Source organism: Dermacentor albipictus, unplaced genomic scaffold (assembly GCF_038994185.2).
Source record: "Dermacentor albipictus isolate Rhodes 1998 colony unplaced genomic scaffold, USDA_Dalb.pri_finalv2 scaffold_19, whole genome shotgun sequence".
Lineage (NCBI taxonomy): Eukaryota > Metazoa > Arthropoda > Arachnida > Ixodida > Ixodidae > Dermacentor > Dermacentor albipictus.
Window position 1 is genome coordinate 1630215 of NW_027225573.1, and position 26700 is coordinate 1656914.

General features: G+C 45.9%; 1 protein-coding gene across 2 annotated transcripts in view; it reads left to right on the top strand.

Annotated features, from left to right (window-relative positions):
• The window catches only part of LOC139052148 (cGMP-dependent protein kinase, isozyme 1-like), a 455731-nt gene that overhangs the window by 153185 nt on the left and 275846 nt on the right, over positions 1-26700 (top strand). For both annotated transcript variants that reach the window (XM_070529239.1, XM_070529240.1), the window contains 2 exons: positions 7651-7764; positions 10437-10542. In XM_070529239.1, the coding sequence (XP_070385340.1) occupies positions 7651-7764; positions 10437-10542 (220 nt within the window). The remainder of the gene's footprint in view (positions 1-7650; positions 7765-10436; positions 10543-26700) is intronic.

Below are 26700 nucleotides of genomic sequence, written 5' to 3' on the forward strand. Positions count from 1 at the left end.
TTGCACGCAATAAGTATGCGTCTGATTGTGGCCTACAGAAGACACGTTTTCATAACGCGATTCAACACATTTGACAATCGATGGTTACCAAATGTAGAACGGTATACAACGCTCTAGGACTTGAGCTAAATAAGCTGTCGAAAATGTTGTCTGTAGAAAAAAAACAGCATCAACTATTTCCTTTTGGAACCCATACAGGTAACAGCCTTCAGCAAAGGAGGATACAAAAAGCAAAGGCAAATCAAGTGAGATACGGTGCTGGAGTATCTCGCGTAGAAATACTTTTTTTAACTTCATTACTCGACGCTTCCTGTGAAGACGTGGGAGAAAACTAAGTTTCCTAGGAAGATTCCTAGTTTCCTAGGAGAGAAATTGCAGATTGTGCAAAGAGCCAGTAACCATTGATCATTATTTCATTGATTGTTGGGATGCAGTATTCTTTGGGATGTTCTAGAGCGAGCATTAAGAAATAATTAGAAGTTACTGCTATGGCTATCAGATACCTCAATGTGACCAAATATAGAACCGATTGCCAAACACTTCATTTTTTATTGGATTGCATAGTCTCTGGGGAGCAAGCAAGACAGATAGGCATGCCGAACCAGCCCGAGCAACGAGGAGCATCTTCCAGAGAGAAATATTTCAAATACGCGGGATATGCGAGCGCTCTAGCGAATCACTTGACTTGTTTTTCCTCTTGTATTTGTGTTTAAGATTGCCTCATTATTTTGTTATGGTGTGCTTAGTGTAAGTGTTACGGTTTTGCTTCCCTGCAGTAAAGAAAAAACTACGTTAGGTGGTGCTTAGTGCAACTGCACCACGAATTCCCGCGGCCATGGTGAAATTATTTCTCAGTGTTCCCTCTGTTACGGCTGGCGTGTAGCACCCGGTGCAATAGGGGTGCTTGACCACCATGCCTCATCAAAAGGAAGGGTGAATTCCTAATTCGCTATGGTTATCTCGAGTGGATTCTGGTCTGGCGGACGCCCCGCAGTGTTCACCGGCCCCTTTGTGTGTGTGCACCCTTTCCGCGAACTAGACAGGACCCCGGGCTGCCGCAGCGGAGACATGCTCGTGAAGACGTCAGCTGGGACCATCGATGGATCAGCCGCCTATCCTCAACCCGACGCCCTTTCCACTAACTGTCAAGCTCTACAAAAGAACATCCGCAAACCAACGTCGTCTAGAATAAAGGATCAAGTTACCCCTCCCGGACCTGCAGGCTCACTGAAACTGGGAGCAGCTGCAAAGCCACTACCAGGGCTTACCACGTCAACTGGGAGAATGGACAAGGTGCCCTTTCCACGAACTAACGTCGCCTAGAAGAAAAGATAAGCGCCTCCGATCCCGGAAGTAGGGGCTTGGTACCTGTGAAGGCGGGCCCGTACCGGCTCATTGAAAGTGGGAGACGCTGTTGCGTACTCCAGGGTAGCGTACGGTACTGCTGCCGAGAAGTAGCGGCGCCTGCCTATCGAAGCTCGACCGACATTACTTTTTGGGTAGCGTGGCGTTGTCGGCGGGCTGCAGGCATCCGGTAGACCATGGCGACCGAGTAAGGGCGAGACGATTTGCTAGTGCGAAACTTGCACGATTTATTCAAAGCAAGTTGAAAGAAAATGAGAAGAGCATGAAGTATATAAAAGTACATTTCGGAGCCCCTTAAATAGGTTCTATACAAGTGTGGGCGGGATCTTGCTTCCGTCGATGTCACGCGACAGGCACAGAGAGAGGGCCCCTCCTCCTGCATTACCGAGCAAGGAAAGGAGAAGTCAACCCTCGTTTCGACGAATCCTGGTAGAAGGCCCTTTTGTGCGCAAGGTGCCTGACGTTAACCATCGCAGGAGAAGTCAACCCTCATTTCGACGAATCCTGGTAGAAGGTCGGGCGAAATTCCTGTCGCCACGTGGTGTCAGACGCCAACCCTAACAGCATCTCCGGCGGGGGAGGAAGATCCCGAAGTGTAGGGGCCAGCAGCCGCTGTACGAGGGATCGGCGTTTCGGTATCAGAATTCCCCGTAGAGGTCACGAACCTTCGGTGCGTAGTAAGTAGATTCCTGGGAGTGGTCATCCGTCCTCGTGGCGCTCTGGTGACTTTTCTCCCTGGTCTGGTCCGGTGAAATTGGTCTTGCAAGCGGGTCTCGCAACATTTCGTCTCCTGCGTGGGCAAGCAATCACCCTAGAACAGTGCCGGACCAACAACCACAAAGCAGCGAGCACAAGGCCACCCTCCCCCGAGACACACCCGGCTTTAAAAAAAAAAGAAAACCCGCTACACCTTTCCCATTCCCTACGCGCGTCCTCCCCCCCCCCCCTCAACACTAAAAACAGCCATTTCTTGAAAGCATTAGGACGTGGTTATTAAAATCAGCTAACAATCGGCTTCACTTCGGAAAAACACAGGAATTCGGAAAACGTATGAACGAACGAAAAAATGCCACGGAAACCCGGATGAGCATGGGGCTTTCGATACTCTAGGGGCAAGTACTTAAACCGTCGGCATTGCCGTTAAGCTTACCCTTCTTGTAGCGAATATCGAAGGTGTACTGTTGAAGAGCCAAGCTCCAGCGCAAAAGACGACCGTTTTTCGTAGACATGGACTGCAGCCATGTGAGGGGACAGTGATCAGTCTCTATGGTGAATCTTGAGCCAGCGATATAGCAAGCTAGCTTCTGTACCGCCCAAACTACGCAGGCGCATTCCTTTTCTGATGCACTGCATGCTTCCTCACGAACTGAAAGCTTTCTACTGGCGTACAGTACAGGATGTTCGTTTTCGTCATCTTTCTTTTGACAGAGCACCACCCCTATACCCCTGTCACTGGCATCACAGGGAAGAATGAATGGCGTGGAGTAGTCGGGCGCGTTCAACGCTGGGTGACTCGTTAGTGCGTTCTTCAGCATACTAAAAGCCTTTTCTTTTGCGTTATCCCGCTTTACCGTTTGTGGTTCGGTTTTTCTGAGAGCATCCGTTAAAGGACTCGCAATCTCGGAATACCGCGGGATATATCTTTGGTAATAACCCGCCAAGCCAAGGAATGACCTGAAGACCCGCTTGGTGGGTGGTTGCGGGAAGTTGTCTATCGCGTTCAGTTTAACCTCGGAAGGCCGACGATGGCTTTGCCCTATTACATGACCTAGATAAGCTACCTCCGCGCACCCTAATTGGCATTTGGGAGCCTTAACGGTTAAGTTGCCCTCTCGTAGATGACAAAACGCGGTTCGCAGGTGTTGCATATGGTCCGCTCATGATGAAGAAAAGATAGCTATGTCATCGAGATAGGGAAGTGCTAAGTCCTCCATTCCTCGTAGCATCTGGTCCATAAGGCTAGAGAAGCAATATGGCGCATTGTTCAATCCAAAACTCAGGACTTTCGGACCAAAGGTTCCCATCGGGGAAATAAACGCTGCAAGCCTGCTTGCCCTTTCGTTTAACAAAACCTCCAATGCCCTCTGACTAAATCGAGCATAGAAATGAAATTAGAACTGCTCACTTTTTCAAGCCTTTCCTCAATGTGCGGTATTGGATAAGTCTGGTCCTTCGGGATTAAATTGAGCCTGCGGTAGTCGATACATGGGCGCGGCTCCTTTCCTGGAACCTCAACTAAGATAAGAGGTGAGGTATAATCACTCTCTCCTGGCTCGATTACACCTAGCTCTAATATCTTGTTTATTTCAGTGGTCATGACTTCACGTTGACGAGGCGAAACGGGATAAGCTTTCGAACGAACTGGGTCCGACGAGGTTAACTCGATATTGTGAATGATCGCAGTTGTCCTGCCCGGTGTGTCTGAAAATACGTCTTTAAATTCAAACATGAGTTCCCTCAGTTCGGCCCTTTGATTGGGAATCAACTCCGCCTGTTCTACTAACTTGTCAATGTTCTCTTGAATTTCTTTTGCCTCCGTCACTGCTGTTAACTCTGGAAAGTCGACAGGCAACTCCTCAGATTGGTTATTCAAATAGGGTTTCACGATCATTCGCTTTTCCCCAACTTCAAAGCGTCGTGTGCGAGCTGTCCTGTCATAGTAATGCTCAGCATTGTTTTGTGCTTTGCGCATTTCCTGCTCGGCAATCATTGTGGCAGGGCTTACATTTAACAACTTTCTCCTACATTCTGCCTCTCGCGACCTTTCAGGCTCCACTGCTTTCCTGGTTTTTTCATTAGCTGGCGTACTTTCCGCCTCATCCCCTATATGGCTATCCTGTTCGGTACTGGTTGACGAATCAGCTGTCAAACCTGTTTTCTCCACCACTGGGCATTCGTACACTGCCTTGGAATGAGTTAGGGCTTGCACTGTTCCCTCACTAAACCCGATTCCCTTGCGCCGTAGCAAATCCTCAGATTTGTTAGAAAACCAATATGGATACTGAGGCGGGAGATGTGACGAGACGGCGGCTTCAGTGTCCAGTACTCCGAAAGGGCCTTCAATACAAATTTTGGCCACCGGGAGACAAACACTGGAGGCCTCTACGGCTTACCTTATCGAAGCACATTCTCCCGTGAACTGGCCGTCCTTTACGTACGACGGATGCACTACGTCCATTGTGGCTGCTGAATCGCGAAGCACCCTACACGGTTTGCCGTTTACCACGAGGTCGCGAATGTATGGTTCTAGCAAGTGCAGATTCTCTACGTTACTACTTAGTGACATCAACACTAGTTTGGGATTTCTGCATCCCATGGAGACATGCCCTGTTTGCTGGCAGTTGTAGCAAACTACTGGTTTCTTTGCCTCGAAAGCCTTTTTTTTGCATTTCTGCCCTACTTTCGGGCGACTCCTCCTTTCCTTCGCTGTCCTCGTCACTACTTTTCACTGAATCTGATCTTTCCTTTGTTTTAAACCGACTCGACTTTGACCACCGTTTTGGCTTGTCGGGTCTGCATTTATTCATCTCCTCCTTAGGAGCTTCGCTGCCTTCGTCCGCACGGCCAGTTACGTACTCCTCAGCGAGATCGGCCGCTCTCGTAACAGTGTCTATGCCTGGTCTATCCTGAACCCAATGCTTAATGTTTACTGGCAGCCGGCGGTAGAACTGTTCTAAAGCAACGCATTGCATTGTCTTTTCGGCGTCGCCGAGTGCACCCTCTTCTCTGAGCAGTTCCTTCAGGTTTACCTCCAAGGTGTATGCAAAATCTGAGTACGACTCACTTTTGGTCTTCTCGGCTTCCCTGAATTTTCGCCTGAATGCTTCTGCTGATAATCTATACTTTTTAAGCAGCTTCGCTTTGACTTCATAGAAGTCCTCTGCTTCATCTTTCCCCATGCGGGCGATGATATCAGCTACCTCACGTGGCAGTAACATAAGGAAGCGTTGCGGCCACGTGTTTTTCGCAAATTTTGCCTTCTCACACGTGCGCTCAAACTGTACCAGAAAAAGACCTATGTCCCCTCCTACTGCGTAAGGTGCCATCAAGTCTGTTGTTCTGCGCTCGCTTTCACGTGCCTCTGTGCTAGGTGTTTCGCTATTTTGTGCTTTCAGAAGCTCAATCTCTAGGCGCTTCATTTCGAGGTTGCGCTCTTCTTTGGCCTCACGTGCTGCCCGCTCGCGCTCCTCTTTTTCCTCTAGGCGCTTACGCTCTTCTTCTTTCTCTTTAATGCTTTCTAGGCATTCCGTCAGTTCCTCGTCGTCTGCCCCGGTCGCTTCGATTACCTCAACGATCTCCGGCTTTCTCATTGATTCGGCAATTTGGAGGCCCAACTCATTGGCCAAGCTCAACAATTCCGGCTTCTTTAGTGCCTTCAAGTTCATGGCTGCCCTTAGTGCTGCTAAACCTTCACTTTATACAACCTTTACGTACTCAAACTTCCGTCAACGGTTTAAAGAAAAATCACTGCTATGTACTTTCCAAAGAATACGTAAAAGCCAAGTGATATCTCAGTGAAGAAAAGCCGTGCACTCACCATATGCAGTCATGGTCCAGGCGCTTTCCTTCCGAACGTTTTCGCCAGGACGAAGAGGGTACGATCTCGTAGTTGTCGTCCAAGTTGGGGTCTCCAGGATTCCGTATCCCAATCGCTGCCAGTCAGTTTGTTGCGTACTCCAGGGTAGCGTGCCGTACTGCTGCCGAGAAGTAGCGGCGGCTGCCTATCGAAGCTCGACCGACATTACTTTTTGGGTAGCGTGGCGCTGTCGGCGGGCTACAGGCATCCGGTAGACCATGGCGACTGAGCAAGGGCGGGACGATTTGCTAGTGCGAAACTTGCACGGTTTATTCAAAGGAAGTTGAAAGAAAATAAGAAAAGCATGAAGTATATAAAAGTACATTTCGGAGCCCCTTAAATAGGCTCTCTACAAGTGTGGGCGGGATCTTGCTTCCGTAGATGTCACGTGACAGGCACAGAGAGAGGGTTCCTCCTCCTGCATTACCGAGCAAGGAAAGGAGAAGTCAACCCTCGTTTCGACTAATCCTGGTAGAAGGCCCTTTGTGCGCAAGATGCCTGACGTTAACCATCGCAGGAGATGTCCACCCTCATTTCGACGAATCCTGGTAGAAGGTCGGGCGAAATTCCTGTCGCCACGTGGTGTGAGACGCCAACCCTAACAACGCCTATCCACAAACCAGACTCAGTGCCTGTCACGTGACGTTGACGTGAGCAAGATCCCGCCCACGATTTTGGAGAGCCTATTTAAAGGGACTCCGCAATGTACTTTTTCACTTCATTCTCTTCTTCTCATCTTCCACCAACCATTGAATAAACCGTGCAAGTTTAGCACTAGAAATCGTCTCGTCCCTGCCTGATCGCCATGGTCTACCGGACGCCTGCAGCCCGCCGACAACGCCACCCTACCCAATGGTAACGTCAGTCGTGCTTCGAAAAACAGGCGTCGCAACAACTCGGCAGCGGTGGGATACGATACCCTGGGATACGCAACACCACGGACCCACGCGCCATGCATTTGGAGGCAACACCCGGATTTGAAGGGCTCGCCGCTAGGTGGTGCAGCATGTATAGTTTGATCTAAACATTGATCGAGCGTTATTGTCCTGAAAATCGAGGGTATCGCGGATATGTCACTTGGAACAAAGATTGCATATTTTGATCCTGATGATAATGGCAACGATGACGATTATAGCTGCCATGGTTCGAGCTAATTTACCACGAAATGAAGTACGTTAAAATTTATAGTGCGAGTAACTTATTCGCTGGACAACTGAAGCATGTAAAAAATCTGTCCTCGTTACATTGTAGCAACAACGTAACAATGGACATTGTACAGTGGAGTAACAGTGTGCACCGTGCAGAGTTTTTCATGCTCCAACTTCGAAAACTGCGTGCTCAATGCTGTTCTCGTCGTCGATAGGAAAAAGCTCCAAAAAAGCATAACTGGTGTCATAGATACCATTCTACAAAGTACAGGTTAGAAATCGTTGCTCGTTTATAATAACCTAACTGCCAGTTAGAACTTCCCTTGATCGCGTTGCCTATATTGTTGCCATGCATGTGTGTCTAGTCACTCATAGACTTTCTCGTGCTTCCTTTGCCAACATAGAGACAACGACATTTTGCTTTACTATGCTGCATGTGCTGCTACTAGCAGGTCAATGTACACTCCATCAGGCTCTTCACAGCCGTACACCAATTGATGTGGTGTTTTATTTATTTATTTATTTATTTACTTATTTATTTATTTATTTATTTATTTTCAGAGGGGGAGCTGGAGGTTGAAAAGGACGACCAGGTGCTGGGTTGCATGGGACCCGGCAAGGCATTCGGAGAATTGGCCATACTCTACAACTGCACCCGCACCGCAAGCGTCAAAGGTATATTACTCCCCATCTGTCGGCATGCCGCGTATTTGTTTCTCAGCAAGGGAACGTCATTGGATGTTTTGCTAAATAAAAGCCTCTGACTATTCTGAACCAAGGAAAAGGATATTGAGGTAAGTAATCTGCGCTTGAGATAGACGATGCAAGTAAAACAAATAATGCTTAAAAGAAAAAAATTGGTATGCAACACATTTTACAGGAAATACGTGTTCAGCAGGAACAAGCTCATGGTAGGCCTTTACTTCGCCTACTAATCTAAAGTACTAACGTATATGAGATCGCATGTACAATTGGAATGTGATTCACTCACTTGTAATGTGTTAGTGATGGCGTGCAGCAGCAACCATGCAGGGGGCAAAATTTTTGCTAGGATTTGTCAGCCCCTCAGCGCCGAAGCCACAAGGAAATTATTTCTGTCCTATGGACTGGAATCGTCCTTCTGAGGGGCTAAATGTGGCGTGACCCTTCATCCTCACGATGCTGAGGGTGTCCCAGCTATCATGCACGAATTTTCACGAAGACTAAGAGCATTTTCGTAGGTTCGTTACGAAACCGTCAGTAACTTGTAGTACCTGACAGCCACTAATTATATTTTAGGATTAATTGGTGTTCTAGCTAATTATTTTTAATCAGTTATCCAACGTTTCAGTTGTTTATTTCATTGTAAAGATGTCAAAAAGGGAGTTTTCGAGAAATGTAAGATGCGTTAAAATGAGATGTTGCGTTGAAGCAACACGCATTTGGTTATCGGCGTAACTTGGTTGAATAACAAACTAACAACTCGCGTTCGCACTCATACTCTGATTCGCTGTTTTCCCGTGCGTATTAGATGTTGGTGTAAAGTAACTCTAGTGTGCACGGATGCGTAGTCGCATTGAATTTTTCTGATTTCGCGGGCTCTCTCTCTTGGCGGAAATTTCACATGCGCCGAGTATCTTGCTGGAAATATCTCATTTTGGCGTGCTTACGATTTTCTATGGCTCAGTAATTATGATGTTGACAAGGAGACCAGCAATCAACAACTTATCTAATTACTTTTAAATCACTTATTAATTGTTAGTGCCTGAAAACTACTAGCGGTTTTTCAACCGTACTCAAAACAACAAGCACTTCATAGTATTTCCGTGCATAGATTCGTCTCTGATTTTTTTTAATTTTTATTAGCTTTCGTGCATGACAGCAGTGACACCCTGTATATATAAACGTTTTCGAGCAGTTAGAATAATGAGGCCACGATTATGACAGCTGCAGTACTATGGCACTGTTTCTCACAGGTTCCGCTTTCAAACTTACGTTCGTCTTATCCGTTGCGGTTGATTTAGCGCGGCCAATAGTTAATAATAATGTCGAATACGTAGCACCAGTTCTCGTTTCAGTTTATTTTCAAAGAGATATTTAGAAATCAGCTTTGACAGTTCGATATTGTCATGTTCTAGCGCCATTGAAGAATTACACTGCATAGCGGTAACGAACAGTATAGCTCTTTAGTGAGTGAGCCGGCATTTCCGAATAATCACTCATGCTCACTTTCATTTGAGAACGTACTTGCAAGAGCATTCACGTCGTGTACGTAATCAGATTATAGAAGTCGCGGCAACATTCAGGAATTTTCGGATACTGAAGGCGCGTCTCACAAATATGCTCGATAGCGGTGATCATTTGGTGAACAACTTGCACAAGAAGAATAGGCAATGTATGTACGTGTGACAATAACTTCAAGTAAATACTTGGAAAGTTAGACTTACGTTACAAGTCGTATCGTTCACTAGCTAATTAACAGTGCTTGTCTAATTCATGTGTATTCATTTTAGAGCCTAAGGTGCACTGGCAAGCATTAAGCCGGCTTGAAATTCAGCAATATCCACTTACCAGCAATAGGAGACAGGATTGAGCCGAAACATTCGTCTTCCCTTTAGACTAAACTGGTTTTCATAATCGGCTCAATGCAACGTAAAACCTGATATCCGCCCCCCAAATGTGCTATGAACTTCGTTTGCGTTCCACTTGCCTTTCCTGTATTGTGTGTGGGAGGCTCTGTGGAAATTACTAACTCAAACGCTAATATATTACATGGCTGGGTTCGAGGAATACAACTTGGTAGGCTATTAGACTGCACTAGTTGGTGTTACATCAAGTTAAAGAGCACGAAAGAGACAAAGAATGGCAAAAAAATGGGTGGCCAAAACAGCGCTCGTGTTCGTCCCTTTTTTTTCTTTGCCTGTTTTCGTCTCGTTTCGCGCTGTTTAACAAGCTGCAATATGGTGCTAGTCTTAGAATTTATGCTAGGCAGACACCATTTTAATGCTGCCCTGCTTTAGTTCCACTATGGCAACATTCGAACCCAAGTGAATAAGTTTAAAAAAAAACATTCATCGCGATGTACTTGTTTATTTGCTATTTCAGCATTACGATTTATGCGGCCCTTCAAATGTTCCACCTGAAAGAGCAGTATCTGTTTATTAGCTCCTTGAAAATTGCCATTTGACGCGCAAAATGCTGTCCGGATGTTCATGCGATTCGCCTGAAGTAGAACCCTAACAGGCGCCATTTGCCACAAGCAATTTTTGAAAAATTAGCTTGAAACCAAGGAAAAAAAACAAGGTGTAATACCAAGGTACCTTGTTTCAGCCATTTTCACCGATTTTTTTTTTTCACTTTTTTTGCAGCCGTGACCAAGGCCAAAGTGTGGGTGCTGGACCGACGCGTCTTCCAGGCGATCATGATGAAAACCGGACTTCAGAGGCAGGAGGAGAACATCCAATTCCTCAGAAGGTCTCTAAGTTTCCTCACGCTCAGTGTGTATATGCTGTGTCTTTTCTTTTTCACTCTACGTTGTCCCCTTGTGGTGTTATGCTGTGCTTGGTCCTCTTCTCACCGTATTCCGCTAGTTTACTTACTGTATCGTGCATGACGTCGATAAAAACAAATGCAAACAGCACCAAGTAAGCATGGGCGTTTTTTCAGCGCGTCTGGCGCTCGGCTCTGCAAGATTCGCCCGCTTCACTTTGGCGATATTAATGCTGAAGCAGACGCCGCGCTTTTATACCCTATACACTCGACCAAAATTCGCACTCATGTAGCAGCGGCACTCCAACTTGGCAGCCCAAAACTTACAAAGAAACTTTAAAACTGAAACTTAAGAGAGATGGTAAGTGCTGCTTGGATTGAATTCGATTGTATTTCCTTCTTCGATGCCGCGTGCCCACTGCGGGAGATCGGCCATGATTTGGATGGTATTAGGAAGGCTTTGGTGGTACAAAACTGGTTAAAGTGTCATGTGGAAACGGATAAAAATAATGTTTGAAGAGCTTAAGGAAAAAGTCTCGAAACAACTATGAATTTCTCCACGGCTGAGCAGACATCCCTGTGGTAGTTGCCAAGAAAGGAGGCTCCTAGAGAAAGGATATTTAAAATGGAGAAATTTAAGCCAAGTTGCGTGAACGTTGGTTATAAGATGTTTTTCCTTAAAGCAGAAAAACTGCGGCAGAATCAGAAAAAATTAACGATGGTTTCATCTACTGCTCAGAATGGCCAGACCATCCCTGTGGCGATAAAAGTTTAATAATGGTGTCCGAGAGCGTAACCAGGTAAAAATTACTTCCGTTTTCCTGTTGTGAAAAGAATTTTTGTGCCAGAGGAATAGGAGGTGTCGACATTCTGAAAAATTTAATATCTCTTGATTCAAAAAGTCTAGAGCAATTACATATCCGCTGTATCTAGTAGGAGTTAGGTAAGCTTATGCCGTAAGTAAAGATAGTATAGGGCCAATGAGGGCCGCTCTCGCAAGACTGTCAGCGATTTCGTTGTTCATGTATAATCCCCTATGACCACGCACCCAAAGTAATCTAATTAAATTTATGTTGTCGGGGACTAGAAAGTCAGAGGGAAGCTGAAAGGTTTTCCAGAAAGAATGAGTGAACATCTGTACATAGTGGTTTTCAACCCTCCGAATTCGAATATCGTATCGAAATTGAGCGAAAAAAAGCGCAAATATATTTTATTTCGATGAAAAGTGCAGCAGCGGACACGTCCAGCTCGCGCGTCTCGTTTCCGCCTCTGATTGGTCGGGCGCCTCGTGACGTCAACTCTAGTAACCGACCGCTGCCGCTACACATGAAACGCGGTGCCAGGTAGTTTGGTGCTGTTTTTCTGAGACGGTAATGGAAAATATAGAGAGACTGCGTTTTTCTGAGGAGTTCGGCGTTACTCCCTAAATGTACGAGCCGATTGCGAAGAGCCGGCCTCTCGAAGAAGCAAACGATGCTGGTGCGAGCAGTGCTTTCGACGCGAACGAAAGCAAAGTCTTGGGATCTCCTCGTGTTGGAAATGCTCTTTGGTGAGTATGTTTTTTGCAAAGCGATCTAGTGATCTCGCCGATCTTTCGCCGATCTAGTGAGCTCGTTTCCGGTCAAACAACTGTAGTGTTGTGTTCCTGCATGCCTCCTCGTGGAACGTAAGCGGGGATGCGATCGTCGGCATTGGTGCGCTGTCCAAAGCTGTCGGCAATCTACAAAGACGGTTTAAACGCGTCAAAAGCTTACCGGTTCATGCAGTACGTGTAGTGACCTTCACCTGTTGACTACCACTCCGGTTGATTACCACTCACGTTGACACGCACGTTGATTACCACTCTACATGCACGCAAACGCACCAACAAAGGAATGCAGGGTCGATCGAAGCAGACTACGATGGCACGCACGCAGAAACAAGTGCGGTCAGGCACGGTCGCGGACGCTACGCAGGAACGAAACACTAGAGTTGACGTCACAACACCGCGGCTTCCGGTCTCCGCTCCACTCGCTCACTCGACGGGGGGCGGAGCTACAGCGCAATTTCAACCGACGATTACGTCACTCCTATTTGAAAAAAAAAACAAATTTTACCTACATGGTTTATAAGGTTCCCGCATTCGTATATGAGCGTCTTATTGAATTCGACAGACTCTTCAGCTTCCCTTTAAGTGTACGTAAAAGGCTAGCACCACTATTTGTTGTGAGCGTTGTACACAAAGATAAAGAATCCGTTGTTATGACTACGCAGCTTGTGTGCAAGCTCTTCCTTCTCTTTTTTTTTTAACGTGCGCTCTTTTCGAACACCACTGTAAAAAGCTTTAACGTCAACCACTACACCAGATACCACAAATGGCACTGTTCAGCGTAGTGCAAAACTGAGCCTGGACAGCGGTGAGAGCGGGATTGCTGTGGATTGGACAGGCACCAGCTGCATGGTGCACATGCATGAGCAAATAAATTTGATGTGAAAAAAAAAACCATCGCAACTGGTCAAGATCGCGAAAATAAAATTATGCAGATCCAACGCACATGTTGGAATCTATGGGAAGCGAAGCTTTTCTGTGAAGGCGGTCAATGAAATGCCATAAATTTGCACATTTCGTTCCAGCATATTTAGCGCAAACTGGCGTGCGCATGTGCTATAGCGCACTCGTGCTTCGCAATGTGAAAAATATTACACTGGCTTCTATTTCTTCCGGTCTTAATATCTATGTTAAATGTACCGGCCATCTATTGGCCGATTTACGATTGTGTATGTGTGCCATAGTAGTGCAATAATCATTATAATAGACACGTGGCAATCTTTTGAAAGAGCTAGTTGATATTGGCACGAAGGAAGTGTACCTGCAGTTGCAAATATATATACACGAGTGCAGAGTCAGAACCATTCAAAGGAAGCTAAAAAGCTACCACGGCAATAAGCAAAAGAAACAGCTATTCTGGCCGAATGGCTTGACAAGTGGCTGCTGCTGGTGGGGACCGAGGTTCGAATCCTACCGCCAGACGCGCTTGTGGCTTTCTTTTCTTACTTGTTTTCAACAGTGAGGATGAATCTACTCGGCCAACCGACCCAGGTGAAAGCGTCAGGTTTATTTATTTATTTATTTATTTATTTATTTACACACTTCCAACGCCCGAGCGTATTACACAGAGGCGTGGTGAGCACGTATGTAGTCATTGGCAATCTTGTGGAAATTAGCGGTGTTATAGATGGCAGCGATGAAGGCGGGAAGGTGGCTCCAGTCATCGGCAGTGCGTGGTATAAATGAATGAAAGTAAGAGTTGGAGTTGCATGGTGTTAGCCCCACCTTCATTTGGTGATCGATGCGAGGTGAAATGTAGCATGGGTGAAGGAACAACTCATCTTTAAGAACGGGATTGGTGTAGTAAATCTTATGAAAGAGGCATAAGAGCATAAACTTACCACTTACTGCGAGGTCTGGCAAACTGAACGTCCGTTTCATTGATGATACGCTTGAGTGACGTGCATAATTTGATAAAATGAAACGGGTGGCCCTGTTCTGAAGTGGTTCAAGAAGATGTGTTTGATTAGCTTGACCAGGGTCCCAAAAAGAACTGGCATATTCGAGCTTAGGACGTAGCAATATTTTCGATGTTTTATAAAGTTGGGACTTAACGTGAACAGTCACTGTGGAAAACTTGCGACGTATGAAACCGAGCTTGCGAGCAGATGTCAGGCAAGGAGAGATTCGCTTTAAAATTGCGCACAATCTATGCACGATGAATGTCAGTATAAGCGAACAGCCTGAACGAAAGAAGGAACGAACGAACAAATGAACGAATGAAAGAACGAACGAATGAACTAATGAAACAACAGACCAAGAAACCAACCAATGAACGTTTTCCTTGCCGAGACTGACCACCAACCATCGACCACTGACGAAGCACGAAAACGGGTGAGGGCTGCAAAGAACGCTATTCGCATTAAATAGTGCAGCTCTTACACGGATGTATGTGATATTGCTCGTCGTGGCGACAGGATTTAGGGTGCTTTAAGTATTCGTAACTTGTAACGGGGCGCGCGCTTTTGTTTTCACAGTCCACATAGGCAGGCCACCTAACGACAGCTTCAGGTCAATATTTGACTAAATTCAAGTGGGACAACAGCTAGTGGCGATCAAGTAACGGTGCCATGTATATTCACACTTCACCCTCTCTTGTGATTATATCAGATGTTCACACACGCGTATTTATGTGCAGCTAGATGCCTCAAAAGTCTCCGCAGCTGTCTCCCGCGTATATATGTGTCCTGAGGCCGTAGAGTCGGCGTGAAATCCTGCTGCAGTGCCTTTTTTATGTTCTCTCTGGCGCTATAGCTTTGCCTGCGAGTCAAGCAAAAAAAAGGGGGGGGGGGGCAATACCGCGGCGCGACTTCTATGTGCCGGGCGTGTTAAATGCGAAGTTCTTCTTATCCGGCAAATTAATACCACGTCCTATGCTGTGAGTAATCAGAGCCAATGGCTCTTCTCTGAAATGAGCATAGCCTAGACGGCTCCCCGGGAGGCCTTCCGAATGCGCTACTGAAGTGGCTTTCGCGCAGGTCGAGTGCCGACGATGCTCTCTGATTTAGTGCTCTCTCGTAGCGCTCTTATAGAGCAGAAGATTATGCCGCAATATTCCGGACTCTAAGAGAGCACACTGACTCGCGTGGCAGGGAAAGCGAACGGTGACAATCGGCGACAGCCAACGGTAAGCTCACCCACCCGGAATGCCTGCGAAGTCATCCGAACAGCTAAGGACGACGATCAGGAGTTTGCTGTTTGAGTAATCCGCTTATCCGCACTCTCGTTAGAGCCACACGCATCGCGCGAGCTTAATGACGTCACCCTCCATTTCGTTTTGGGGGTGCAATGAACTCGGGTGAACTAATCGTCGAGTGTCTTGCATGTGGAACTGGAATGAATTTTACACAGCGTACAATGACAGGTGAGGCGCTGTAAGTGAAGGAAAAAACGTAATATACGAATTTAGGTTGGTAATAATGATAAGTATACATGTATGCGTGGTACTCTGAGAGTCAAGCGCATATATATATATATATATATATATATATATATATATATATATATATATATATATATATGTATATATATATATAGGGAGAGAGAGAGCGAGAAGAGAAATTCTTCAGGCTACCTTTCAAAAGTAACGAACGAGTGCATGACAAGTTATACAAAACACGTGTTAATTTCAACAGTTTCAACCATCGGACCAGTCTTCCTCAATGTTTAGACAAACACACACACGCGCGCACAAATATATATATATATATATATATATATATATATATATATAGGGTGATCATTTTTAAGTTTCGTGGAATCTTTAATATTCGCCTGTGGCAGATGGAATAATTCTTTTTCCTGACCTAGATCCTTCCAAGCGGCGGTCATTTCGAGCACGAGAAACTGAAGCACATATTCAACTAATGAACACAAATTTACTAATTCCTAAATTATTGAATTTACGGCAGATATCCCATATCAAGAATTTGAAGCCGGTGAGCTTGCTAGACGTATTCACTTGAAATAACTTTCCGAGATGACACCACTTTTGAACTATTATTTCCAAAAGTGTGGAACAAGACATGGGCGTTCCAGTTACTTTTGTGAATCAATGCAAAAAACTGCGTTTTGTTAAAAAAGGGAGTGGAACAATGGTGCATTTCTACGGCAAGTTTGATGGCGCATATCTCCAAAACTGGCGTCATTCAGGAAATTCATTTGAAGTGGATACGTCTCGCAAGCTCTCCGGCTTCCATTCTTATAGAATATGTGCCGTAAATTTATTAATTAAGAAGGTAATTAGTGAATTTGCGTTCTTTAGTTGAATGTCTGCTTCGATTTCTAGTGATAGTAATATCCGGCTTTTCGAATAAGCCAAATCAAGGAAAATAATTAGGCCGTCTGCCACAGGCGATATTTAAAAATTCCGCAAAAGTTAAAAATTCCGACCCATTCTCGCTACATCATTAAAAAAATTGCTGCTTTTTGTATTGTGTACAAAAAATGAAGAGAGAAAATAACGGTGTCTGGGAAATTAAGGCCGCGCTGTGTACGGAACCCTTTACTGAGCCTATCCTCCCGCCAATTGTTTTTGTTTTTGTAGGTGTGTGTTTCCTTTTAATCGATACGTTCGACTTGACTAGAAGCGGCCATCGCTGCTAGCAGACCAAAATGTTTAAGTGAATGCCCACAACGTAAGAACAGACAAAAGACAAAACTGGATACGCCATTCACGTCGTCGTCGTCATCGTCGTCGTCAGCAGCAGCAGCCTATTTTCTTTTATATGCACTACGACAGCAAGGCCTATCCTTGTCTTCCTGCGATCTCGAATTACCCCTGTTTTGCGTGCGCTGGCTGATTCCAACTTCCACCTGCGAATTTCCAAATTTCATCAAGGCACCTTGTTTTCTGCCGTCATCGACTGCGCGTCCCTTCCCTTGGCACCAATTCTGTAACCCTAATGGTCAACCTACTATCGACGTTGCGCGCTATATGACCGGCCCAGCTGCATTTTTTTTTATCTTTCTATGAACTTGAATATCGGCTATCCATGTTTGCTCTCTGATACACACCGCTCTTCTTTTCCTGTTTCTTAAATTACGGGTACCCATTTTCCTTCCATCCCTTATTGCTCGGTCATTAACTTGTTTTCGAGCGTATTTGTTAACGTACGAATTTCTGCCCGATATTTTAGTAGCGGCAGAATGCAATGATTTTACACTTTTCGACGAGAGTGGTAAGTTCGCAGTCCGTATTTGGTAATGCTTGCCGTATGCACTCCGATCCGTTATTATTCTTATGCCCTGCTCATGATCAGGGTCCCATGTGAGTAATTGACCCAGGTAAACTTCGTCTTGTAGAGACTCTAGAGGCTGACTGGCGATCCGGAATTCGTGTTCCCTTTCCAGGCTATTCAACGTTATCTTTCTCTTCTGCATATTAATGTTAAACTCTAGCTCATTCATGTATTTGCGTACAAATCCTATTGGAATATTAAACGCACTTTTAAAACTGATAAAATTAAACCAGGTTTAACCAATGCAGGGCGAGGCATCGATCTTAGTACACCCGCTTCACGTGCTTGATAACTTATGCTAGAAACTGTCACTCATAGGAAGCAGTAAGAATAATGTTTTTTTCGTCAAAATGCCTCGGCCTGTGGCCCGCCCTGAGGATCACGTTCTACGGGATTCGTGTGGCTAAACGGATAAGGCATCTCCACCGCCAAGAGCGCGAGTGGCACTGTTTAAAACTACTATGGCCGGAACCTGCACACACATACAAAAAAATAAAGAAGAAAGTGGACGGAAGACAGCTGTCACTGTAGGTCAATCGTAAGAGCATGGCACGCGTAATGCGGATGATGCGTTTCAGCTTCAACCGGTGGAAAGCTGTGTTCTCGTTACCTTTGTTTCCTTTTTTGCTTACTATTTTTGTGTTTCGATTTGGGAAAGCCGTTCACTTGTTTCCCCTATATATATATATATATATATATATATATATATATATATACTTTTTGTACTCGTGATCTGTTGCTGACGTTGCAATTGCATGACACCAGCCAGAAAATAAATTGCCAATATTGAGGGTAATGCAGCACCAGTTGTTAAACTCACTATGCAGCCGCAGTCCGACGGGAGCGGACTACAGCAACGCTCACGTGTTAAAGAAAGACGCATAACACAGAAGGACTGATAACCTCCCACTGTATGGCGGCTCTCATAGCCCGTGAGTTGCCATGGGGCGCTAAAAGCCCAGAGTTTAAAGTCGTTCTCAAGAGGTCTTTAAGAACGAATGCACTTCTGCGATTTTTCATTTAATTCAAAAGCGTGCTAACTTGTGCTTGTTGGTTCAGGTCATAGCTAAACGAGTACACTCTAAAAGCAGTTGCACCCTTTGGGGTGTATATTTTCCGCACAACAATAATCGTCACCTGTCTTGTCTGCATTTCCCTTCTTTAACGCGGCAAGCCCGGTACATTCCAGTAACGAACGGCATGCGCGTTATCAGCATGACATAGCATTCCCGACAGGAAAGTAACGAGCACAGCGTTTTCAAGAAAGGAAATGCGGGTAAGACAGATGATGATTATCGTTGTGTATCAAATATACACTCCAAAGGGCGTAAACTTTTCTTTGAGTGTAGTAGCGCATGACGTCTATTTAACAGTCAGCGCTTCGACCGTTCCTTCCGGGTCCTGTCCCTGTCTGCTCTTACTCCATCTATGTTCCTTTGATGGCGGTAGCTTTTCGGGGCTTTCTACTCAGCGTGCCGACGAGCGGGGTACGTGCGCTCACGACTAGACCAAAAAAGGAAATGCGTGCAGCGTAAATCAGATTAGCCTAAGATTTCGCGTAAGCTCAGACTGCTCTAGGAGAAGCGAGTCCGCCCTCGCGCAACTTCGCTTAGCTTGTTATGTCTAGGCAAACAATGTCCATCACCGAACGGGAATTCTGCAACAACGCTTGGTCCCGAAATCCAACGCTTGCTCCCAAATTGGAGACCGGCTCTCTAACGAACACGGGAACAGCTCATGCACTTACGTACCAGGCTGTTGTGTTTTCCCAAAGCATATGGTGAGTGCAGGATGATGAGTAAGTATATCGCTGGCGAAGAAGGTATAAGATAAAAACGTCTGTTCCTGAACCTCGATACCGAACAATCTAGAGCATCGACGCTATAACGTAAAACTATTGCAAACTCTTCTATTCCAATTCTGTAATCAGCCCTCCGCGATTGGTCAAACACGTTTCGGGACCACCCCCACTTCACTCGTCTATCACGCGACGTCATGAAAACCGCTACAGCTCCCCACCTGATATGACGTGTACGCACTGTTAATGAATAATTTGACCGAAGAAAAAAAATTTATGCCTGATTCTGACGCCTTTTCCCCATTAGCCCTCGACTATTGGTCCAACTAATGGACTATTGGAATACTGGCTGCACCCACTTCACCTGCCTGTCACGCGACGTCACAAAACCGCCAAAACTCATTCCTTCAAAGTGACGTATACGCGTTAAAGATGCATTAATATGACGAACAAAACTGAAGCTTCTTCTGAATAGCTGCAAGCTGCCCCGTTCCGAAAGGAATAAAAGATGGCTGCCACTGATCTCTAAGACACTGGCTATTGGCACCTGCCGGAGAGCATACGTTTATTTGCGTACAATAAAACTTTTTGCGTAGCTGTGTATTGTTTTCGAGCACTTTTGGCACGTTCACGACCTCCTTTTGCCAACTCTTTGCTGAGGATCCGTTTTAGCAACATTCTTAAACTTCTGTTGCCTTCTGAAGCCTCCGCAAGCTAACTAAGGTAAAGCGGACCAATCGCAGACACCGGCACCACCCTCCTAATCCGGTTATCAATTTTCAGTGCACTGGCTCGGCCCCATCGAATCCCTCTCTACTTAAGCGTGGTCCTCGCCTCATGTCAGCCAATTCGAGCAGACAAGCCGCTCAGTGCAGGCAATGTTATTCGTTTTTCAAGCAAAGAAAAATGACGACCTGTGAACGAGGGGAGCATTTGAGTCGTTTGTTCAGGCAAACCTGCGTATGACAGCCCCGTGTCTGCGTCGGCAGTTACGCAAATTTGACGTCAGGAGGTTAGAATAAGAACTTATTGGAATAGTTTTACGTTATAGGGCCTTATATCACGTATCCCAGAATTCATTCATCAGTCTGAAGGAACCCCAGATGTCCCCTTGTATTGCATATAATTACTTCTGAAACTTTTGAATTTAGTCTCTGCATACGCTTTACCAGTTTCAAATCCCATTGAAGCACACGTTCGACGAAACATTTTAGTCGAATAAACGGGCTATTTTACCTTCATATCTCGATTTCCTACCCTTACCAAGAGGCTGTTGTCGTGTCTCGAGTTCAGTGAATTGTGAGCCATCATAAAGGAAGTACAAGCGGTAATTTATATAAGAACAACTGCCGGAGCCTCTCGACGTCTTCGGCTTGTCTGGGCGCTTTTCCACAAGCACAAAATGAAGTTATATTGATAAAATATTCTTTTCGAAACTCCTCGTTAATTCCTCGAGAAAAGAAATTGATTACTAGAGGAGAAAATGAAAGCAAAGGTTCCTTCTTTTTATTTTATTTCGCATCAGAACCTTAGCGCTGAGACAGCCAACGTGATGGCAGCGGTTTGAAATTATTTTTTTTTCGTATCTGTGCTGTTCTGTGTGCATATGCGTGCGTTGGGGGCAGGGAGGCTGCAGTAGAAGGTTCCGAAACTTTCCAAGTTCCGTCTGTGGTTTTTTTATAATACCATGTGCTCCGTATTTACCAATAAATAGTTGGCTAGCTCTCAGTTGATGCCGTCAAACTGTATGACGTCACGGCCACCTTGTGCGATAACTTCAAAGTGGCGTCAGCAAACGTCTTTCGTTTTTGCGTGTTTTTCCGGCTTACTCCTGTCACGGTAATAGTGTTTCTTTTTCTTTTTTTCTTTGTTTGGTATTGGGTGAGTGTGGTTTACTAATACAGCTCAACTTATCTTTGTCTTAAGTACCCCATGAAAATGGTCACCAATATACTATACAAATTGCTCGTACGGAAATCAACGCTCCTCTTTTATGGTTTCACATCCTTGGAACGTAAAATACGGTCGCGAACGAGTCGCCTGTGTGTTCCCTAAATTAAGTTATGTGCATTACCTTCCGGAACTGTACAGTGATTGTAGTGGAGGGCTCCCGATAAATATTGACCACGTTTTCTTTTATTGTACACTCAAAGCAAGGTACACGAGCGTTTCTTGCATTGCACCTCATCAAAATCCGCAGCGGTAGTCCAGTGGCTATGCGCTGCACTGCTATATCGAGCTCACGGGTTCGATGACGACCGCGGCGGCCGCATTTCAACGGGGGCGTAATGCAAGTACGCTGGCATAACGTGCATTAGGTGCGCGCAAAGGCCTACGTTATGGCATGCCTCACAATCTGATCATGGTGTGGCGCGTAATGCCTTAGAATTTATTCAGCTATTTATAAATCCACCCAATTGTAAAGGCGACTGCAGCGGCCTCGAAACAAAGCCCCGCCACCTCCTGTTGAACTGCATAGCACCATAGCCTTCGGCGAAGACTGCCGCACACCTTTGTGTGAAGACCCTTGAGGGTGGCAACGGCATGCAGGTGTCGGAGAAAGGGAAGTGACGAATACAGTTGCTGACCGGAGCCTACAGCCGAACACGGCCTATACCACTGAAGAAACCATAGTTGTGCCTTCTCGGCTGCGGAATACAATATAGCACGTAAGGCCTTTTCATGCAGCGGTACTTTACCAGGGCTCCGTGTTCCAAAAATATGCGAAAACATGACTGCCATAAATGGGCGCTTATCGCAGTCATGCTTCTTACCAAGCTTCATGCGGTCATGAGATTACTAAAGTAGCTGGCACATCAGTGGGAGGGAGTGCGTTGTTTTTGTTTAATTCGTTCCGTTTTCTCTCATATTGGTGTCCCTACGACTTGCCGATAAATAAAGTTTATGCTAGATAAGCATGGCCTCCGTAGCTTTATTCTTCCCAGGAAATATACTAGCCGTCCTTAGGGGGAGGGAAGTTCTGAAAAGCATTGCAGCACTTGAACTCAGAGTTTAAATTTCGATGATTTGAGTGACACGTTTATCTCTGCACAACAAGCGCGTATTTCTCTTTATTGTATTTGTTGACTAATTTCCTGAAACAGTAACACAGCTTCCTCTTCTCAGCTTTCCATTTTACAATCACAAGAAAGAAAAAGGAAACACGCAATAAAATTATGACTGCGCACCGCGGTGCTTAAAGACTATACATAACAACTATACTGCCAGATAGCAGTTGATTAACTCTAATGTTCTGCACATTTCTGTTGCAAGCATATATGTGCGTCAGGGAGCAAATTAAGCCACGGGCTGCACCAGCTGGTACTGCGTTAGAGACTACACTGACCGTCGCTGGCGCGTTATCGAATCGGACGGTGTGTAGTGGTCGTTGCGTGATCTCCACGCTCTGCGCGAAGCGGCACCAGCTGCGTGTTGTCTGCAAAGAGTGGGCGATATCGGCGATCGCTTTTTCTCGAGGGAAACACCCGCTCCTCCGACATCTGGTGCTCGGAGAGACGTTCGCCGTGAGGCTGGTGTAGGGCGAGAATTTGCGTCGGTTTGTTTTCGAAGAGCGCGGAGCGCGATCAACGTTCCTTGCGAGGCGAAAGCTAAGTATAGGCGAATCGCGCGGTTGGCGCAAGCTACGTTGAAGCACGTGCCCCGGAGGAAGACGTTGGCAAAAACTCAACTTTTGTTTCTTTTCACGCAGTGCGCCCCAGCACGGCGGGTTGCTGTTGATGAATTCAAAAGCTGGGGCTGTGACCTCTTGTATTATACGCCTTCTGCCTTAGCAACAACTTATGCGCTTGAGGCCAGCTTATTAAATGTGACGTTGTTACCCTACGGCGGCTGGACCACTCCGCAGGTTTCTGCATCGCAGTTGCGAAAGCGCAGACTTCGATGACATACTTACTATAGCTGTTATTTCGAGAATTGCAGTATTGATTGCTGTCTGCGTGCACATCTTCACAATCAGTCAATGTGGTTCGTTTTATTAAAATATATAGCATCGGTGAACAAACGTAAATATTTCACCACCTTACATAAACCAAATATACTTTTACTGCTCCCCGTATTGAGAGACCTAGCGTGCCGACGTCTGCTGCGAAGGGAGAGGGCCGTGTTCCTTTCCAGCATCGACAAAGGCGAGAATAAAGAATAATAGCGCTAGTCGATTCTGCATAGAGCGCCTTCTGGATGCATTGCTTGCAGGACGCAGCCACGAGCATCACGTGACTTCATATACAGCATGCATATCGGGCATAAGGTTTCCTCAAATAGGGGCCGATGCTTCGCAGTGCAATCGAAGTCTTAAGCTTTTTATTGCTGCGTGGCTCCCGCACATGCGCGCGTCAAAAGGAATGGCGTCCGTCCGTCCGTGCGTGCGTCCGTGCGTGCGTCCGTGCGTGCGTGCGCGTGGTGGTATGGTAAGAGAGCGTGACGTGGAGACTGTGCAGCCCCGATTTCACTTTTCATGCCACAATCAGCGACGTTTACCTAGTTAGCACTTTCATGGCATCAGTGCAATGACCTTATACTGCTTATGCAAGAAACGAAAACGTCGCATCTGCAAGACTGGTGTATTCATTTGAGAGGCTTAATTTAATTTTTTTGCTGTTGTTATTGTTTGTGTAATATGCTAGAAGTAATGATGCATATGGAGTTACTCACTGCCTCGCCAGAAAAAATGAATTATATACGGTACAATTACTGCTTCTAGTGCAGAATGTTTGCACACCGAATAAGCGGAATACCATGTGCATATTTATACAAGTGAGCTAATGCACGCGATTCGAATACCCTAACCACTCAGTTTGCTAAATGTCTGTGCATGTACATCATCGCATCGTCATGAAAGTAACAGCAAGAAAATTAAATTCGAAACAGGTCAGACGGACACAGAATCATCCAAAGGCAACTGTAAAACAAGATTATAACTCTATAAAGGCAGCTCGAAGTGGTTTTCATTTCAGCGCGAAATTTTGGCACATGAAATGCTTCCCGATAACCCCTCTCCTTGCAATCCCGACGGTAAATATTGCCAGCTGCGCTCTCTTTACACACACACACACGCACACACGCACACACACACACACACACACACACACACACACACACACACACTCACATGCACACGCACACGCACACACACACACACACACACACACCACAACACACACACACACACACACACACACACACACACACATATATATATATATATATATATATATATATATATATATATATATCTGTGTGTGTGTGTGTGTGAGGGCAAACCTCAATGTCGATGTACCTATTTATCACATTTTGCAGCCAAATTACGTTATGTAAATGCGAAGTTGGCATGTCTATTCTTAGCGGTTGACCATCCTTGGACCCGCCCGGCTTTATCTGCCATTCTACCATTAGGACTGCGACTCGGCGCTGTTGTCAGTTGCTGAAGGTGGCAGTTGTGCCTCACACGTCCACGGCATACGAGCAACGAAGTGCGATTCGTTTTCTACGAAGCAATTGAAGGACGAGCGCCCATTGAAACCCACAAGTAAATGTAGCCCACGTATGGGGAAAGGTGTCTCGCTTATAGGAGTGTGAGATGGCGGTGTTGTGAGTTCTCAAAAAGCCGTGAAGTCTTGCACCACAATGGGCGTTCGGGGAGGCCACGCGCATCCCTGACTGACGACATTTCCCGCGTGGATGCAATGGTGAAAGCGGACCGGCTTGTGCACTTCAAAGACATTTCCTGGGAGCTTGGCATTTCGTATGGGAGTGTTTACATCATTCACGGCTCCTTATGGTACCGGAAGGTTTCATGTCGGTGGGTGCCTGAGCAGCTGGATCACATGCTGAAGGGCAACCGAATGGTTGTTTAACTGAATCATCTGCAACTATGTGCGGAGGAGGGTGAAAGTTTCCTGAACCGCATGGTTACTGGCAATGCAACGTGGATACTGCATTTTACGCCGGAATCAAAGCAGCAGAGCATGACTCATAAACATCCGGGTTCGCTTGTGACAAAAAAAAAATTCTATTCAGTGCCATTTGTTCGGAAAGTGATATTAACGGTCTTCTGGGATCGCCGGGGACCGCTCCAGCTGGATTTACTGCCACAAGAGGCCGCCATCAATGCCGACAGTTATTGTTGCTCACTGTCACGTCAGTCGGCTGCGATCGGGTGAAAAGGCCGAGGGATCCTCGATGCGGACAACGCGGTTATCCTCCACGCTAATGCGAGGCCACAGAAGCATCGGTCATTTCACTGAGAGGGTTTGGACCTACCCACCATACAGCCCTGACCTCACCCGTAGAGATTTTCACATTTTTGGTCTGATGAAGACGTTCCTGGCAGGGCAGCAATTCACGTGCAACAATGAAGGCAAGACAGCAGTCCGACGGTGGTTCCACAGTCAGCCGGACAAATTCTACCACAGGGGCATATCATATTTAGTGCTGGGAGGGACCAAATGCCTGAAAAAGTATCGGGACTATGTCGAAAAATAGTGTAAGGTACGTAGAACAGTATGTTATATTTGTATTTACCTGCACGTACCTTACTTTGGCTAATAAAAATAGGGGCATAGACTTTATGATTCGCCCTCGCATATATATATATATATATATATATATATAGTGCAAGTCAACCGTGGTGCATATCCCGGTGCCGCGCAATTTTCCGAGGGATTAAAAAAATCTGCGTGTGGATAAAATTGCATAAACAGGTCTGGAATGCGGCCTGATCCCGGTGACCAGAACCGGTAACGCACTCCCTCACCAGAGCAGGATTGGCCACCCTAGTGCAGTACTTGGCCACAACCTCCTATATGAACACAACAATCGAACCCCTGACCACAATCCCCGGCAGCTGCGAAGCAACTGACCACGGCGGCGGTCAGACCTGCGACGCAGCAGAGGATGCTAAGAATCCCTGGTTCCGGACAGGCTGCCATTGCAATCTGAATCTGGCAACGTTTAACGCTAGAACGTTGTGCAGTGAGGCGAGTCTAGCAGTGCTATTGGAGGAATTAGAAAGAAGTAAATGGAATATAATAGGGCTCAGTGAAGTTAGGAGGACAAAAGAAGCATATACAGTGCTAAAAAGTGGGCACGTCCTGTGCTGCCGGGGCTTAGCGGAGAGACGAGAACTAGGAGTCGAATTCATGATGAATAAGGATATAGCTGGTAACATAGAGGAATTCTATAGCACTCACGAGAGGGTGGCTGATCTTGCTGTAGAACTTAATAATAAGTACAAAGGGAAGGTCGTACAGATGTACGCCCCTACGTCCAGTCATGATGACCAGGAAGTCGAAAGCTTCTTTGAAGACGTGGAATAGGTGATAGTTAAAGTCCAAACAAAAAGCACTATACTGATGGGCGGCTTCAATGCCAAGGTAGGCAAGAAGCAGGCTGGAAACAAGTCAGTGAGGGAATATGGCATAGGCTCTAGAAATAGCAGGGGAGAATTATTGGTAGAGTTTGCAGAACAGAATAATATGCGGATAATGAATACCTTCTTC